The 4110-nt window shown below is 48.5% G+C and overlaps 1 protein-coding gene across 1 annotated transcript; it reads left to right on the plus strand.

The window, feature by feature from the left end:
- Nucleotides 1–860: 860 nt before the first annotated feature.
- LOC116884895 (fructose-bisphosphate aldolase A-like) lies at nt 861–3717 on the plus strand. The gene is given in 2 exon segments (XM_032886125.1): nt 861–920; nt 2345–3717. Coding segments are annotated over 2 exon segments (1245 nt in total). The 3' UTR covers nt 3530–3717.
- The last annotated feature ends 393 nt before the right edge of the window (nt 3718–4110 follow it).

The following is a 4110-nucleotide window of genomic DNA, read 5'->3' on the forward strand; positions in this document are numbered from 1 at the left end:
ATGCCAACCAACCAGAGCTTCCAGGGACTAAGCCACTACCTAAAGACTATACATGGACTGACCCTGGGCTCCAACCGCATAGGTAGCAATGAATAGCCTAGTAATGGAACCAGTGGAAGGGGAAGCCCTTGGTCCTGCCAAGACTGAACCCCCAGTGAACGGGATTGTTGGGGGGAGGGCAGTAATGGGGGACAGATGGGGAGGGGAACACCCATATAGAAGGGGAGAGGGAAGGGTTAGGGGGATGTTTGCCTGGAAACCGGGAAAGGGAATAACAATTGAAATGTAAATAAGAAATACCCAATTTAATAAAGATGGAGAAAAAAAGAAAGAAAATATCATCCTGAGTGTGGTAACCCAGTTACAAAAGAACACACATGGTATGTACTTAATTATAAGTGGATATTATCCCAAAAGCTCTAAATACCCAAGATACAATTGACAGACCACTTGAAGCTCAAGATAAGGAAGACCATAGTGCTGATATTTCAGTCCTTCTTAGAAGGAGGAACAAAAATTTTCATTGGTGCAGAAATGAAGACAAAGTTTGGAGTGGCGACTGAAGGAATTGCCTTTCAGAGACTGCACCACCTGGGGATCCAACCCACAGCAAACCCAGTTACTATTATGGATGCCAAGAGGTGCATGCTGACAAAAGCCTGATATATCTGTCTCCTGATAGGCTCTGCCACAGCATGACAAATACAGAGGTGTAGTCTCATAGCCAACCATTGAAGTGAAGAGGTGTTCCCCAGTGAGGAAGTTAGAGACAGTTCCAACCAGAGCTCCCAGTGACTGTACCACCATGCAAAGAGTACAAATGGACAGACCAATAGCTCCAGCTGCATATGTAGCAGAGAATGGTCTTGATGGGCCCCAATGAGAGGAGAAGCCCTTGGTCCTGCCACGGCCGGAGCCCAGTATAGGGGAATGTCAGGGCAGGGAGGCAGGAAGGGGTGGTTGGATGAATGGGGGAACACCCTCATAGAAGAAAGGGGAGGGGTATAGGTTAAGGGTTTATGGACAGGAAACAGGAAAAGGGGATAACATTTGAAATGTAAAAAAAATTATCCAATTAAAAATGTTTTTAAAAAACCTCAGAAGTACAATCCTGAGAACACAGAGGAGACAATTACTTTCTGCCCACATTCCTAACCCAAGAAGAAATAGCTTAGTGCCATCTGTGACCTTCGGGCACAGGGACTAGAGCAATCAGGGGCAGGACCTTTCGAGTTTCTGCCTATGCTGAAAACTGAAAGCTGGTTGCCAGGAGTGCCTACACTCCTGAAAACAGAGGTAAGACCAACTTTTCTGCTCCAAGTGACCTGCCCAGTGGCTTCAGGACACACAAAGGCAGAAGTCCTCTGGAACAGGACCCTTCCAGTTTCTGGCTGTGCCCGGAACTGAACTGAACTAATCCCACAGCTCCCTGCACCCAAACCCTGTGGTGGAGAGAGCTGAACTCCCAGAAGTGCAGATAATCCTAAGACCTCAGAGAAGATAGCCACTTCTGCCCACATCTCCTCATATTCCTGGTCCAAGAGGAAACTGCATAGTGGCTCTGGATAGAGGAATATAGGAGCAGTCAGCTGCAGGAACTGTCTGATTTCTGGCTGCACCTGGAACTGAACTGAACAGATCCCACAGCTCACTGCACTCAAATCCCATGGAGGAGAGAGCTGGACCATCAGAAGTGCAGAAAATCCTGAGAACTCAGGGGAGACAACAACTTTCTGCCCACATTTGTGACCCAAGAGAAAATTGCCTAGTGCCATCTGTGCCCTCTGGGCACAGGGACCTAGGAGCAGGAACCTTCGGGTTTCTGCCTTCGCTGAGAGCTGAAAGCTAGGCACCAAGAGAACCTACACACCTGAGAGCAGAGGTAAGACCAACTCTTCTGTACCAAGGAACCCGCCTGGAGGCTTCAGGTCACACAAACCTAAGAACAGCTTTCTGTTCTCAGATCCGGATGAAAGAAAGCCTGTCTACTGAACTGCTAAAAAAACAGGCCTAAAGGAGGGTCAAGCCACTGACAGAGACAGCCAGACAAGCTAAAACCAGAGACAACCTAATGAGAAGAGTCAAGTGCAGGAACCTAAGCAACAGAAACCAAGACTACTTAGAATTATCAGAGCCCAGTTCTCCCACCAAAACAAATACTAAATATCCCAAAACACTGGAAAAGCAAGATTTGGATTTACAATCACATTTTATGATGATGATGGAGGACTTTAAGAAGGATATAAACAACTCCCTTAAAAAAATACAAGACCCCCCCCACCCCAGCTGAATAGGCTGCGTTCTCTTGAAACGCACCGCAGAACGAGGTTCTGGTGACCCCTAGCCGCGTTCCCTCTTTAGTCCTTTCACCTACCCACCGGCATACCCGACAGACCCACCCCGTCCTGTGCCAGTAAAGCGCTGCCACCGGCACCATGCCCCACCATACCCAGCACTGACCCCGGAGCAGAAGAAGGAACTGGCTGACATCGCTCACCGAATTGTAGCTCCGGGAAAGGGCATCCTGGCTGCAGACGAGTCCACTGGAAGCATTGCCAAGCGCCTGCATTCCATTGGCACCGAGAACACCGAGGAGAACAGGCGCTTCTACCGCCAACTGCTGCTGACTGCCAATGACCGTGTGAATCCCTGCATTGGAGGGGTGATCCTTTTCCATGAGACACTGTACCAGAAGGCAGATGATGGCCGTCCCTTCCCCCAACTTATCAAGTCCAAGGGTGGTGTTGTGGGCATTAAGGTAGATAAGGGTGTAGTGACCCTGGCTGGAACCAATGGCGAGACAACTACCCAAGGGCTGGATGGGCTGTCTGAGCGCTGTGCCCAGTATAAGAAGGATTGAGCCGACTTTGCCAAGTGGCGCTGTGTACTAAAGATTGGGGAACATACTCCCTCGTCCCTCGCCATCATGGAAAATGCCAATGTTCTGGCCCGTTACGCCAGCATCTGCCAGCAGAATGGCATTGTACCCATTGTGGAGCCTGAAATTCTCCCTGGTGGGGACCATGACTTGAAGCGCTGCCAGTATGTAACTGAGAAGGTACTGGCAGCTGTCTACAAGGCTCTGAGTGACCACCATGTCTATCTGGAAGGCACACTGCTGAAGCCCAACATGGTCACCCCTGGCCATGCTTGCACTCAGAAATTTTCCAATGAGGAGATTGCCATGGCAACCGTCACAGCACTTCGTCGCACAGTGCCCCCTACTGTCCCTGGGGTCACTTTCCTGTCTGGAGGGCAGAGTGAGGAAGAGGCATCCATCAACCTCAACGCTATCAACAAATGTCCCCTGCTGAAGCCATGGGCCTTGACTTTCTCCTATGGCCGAGCCCTGCAGGCCTCTGCTCTAAAGGCTTGGGGTGGGAAGAAGGAGAACCTGAAGGCAGCCCAGGAGGAGTACATCAAGCGAGCCCTGGCCAACAGCCTCGCTTGTCAAGGAAAGTACTCTCCAAGTGGCCAGTCTTGTGCCGCAGCCAGTGAATCTCTCTTCATCTCTAACCATGCCTACTAACCAGAGCTAATCTAAGGCTGCTCCATCAACACTCCAGGACCCTGCCTACCCACTTGCTATTGAAGAGGGGGCTTCAGGCTCTTTCCCATCACTCTTGTTGCCCTCGTGTGTGCGGTGTTGTCTGTGAATGCTAAATCTGCCATCCCTTCCAGCCCACTGCCAATAAACAGCTATTTAAGGGGGAAAAATACAAGAGAACACTAGTAAACAAGTAAACCTTAAAGAGGAAACAAAAAAGTCTTTTAAAGAATTACAAGAAAACACAAAAAAACAAGTGAAAGAATTGAAAAAGATCCAGGATTTGAAAATGGAAATAGAAACAATAAAAAAGGCACAAAGGGAGACAACCATGGATATAGAAAACCTTGGAAAGAGATCAGGAGTCATAGATGCAAGCATCATCAACAGAATTCAAGAGATAGAAGCAAGAATCTCAGGGGCAAAAGATACCATAAAAAACATCAACACGACCAACAAAGATAATGTAAAATGTCAAAAGCTCCTAGGCTAAAACATCCAGGAAATCCAGGACACAATAAGATCAAACCTAAGGATAATAGGTATAGAAGAAAATGAAGACT

The sequence above is a fragment of the Rattus rattus genome, chromosome 15 (genome assembly GCF_011064425.1).
Source record: "Rattus rattus isolate New Zealand chromosome 15, Rrattus_CSIRO_v1, whole genome shotgun sequence".
Classification (NCBI taxonomy): domain Eukaryota; kingdom Metazoa; phylum Chordata; class Mammalia; order Rodentia; family Muridae; genus Rattus; species Rattus rattus.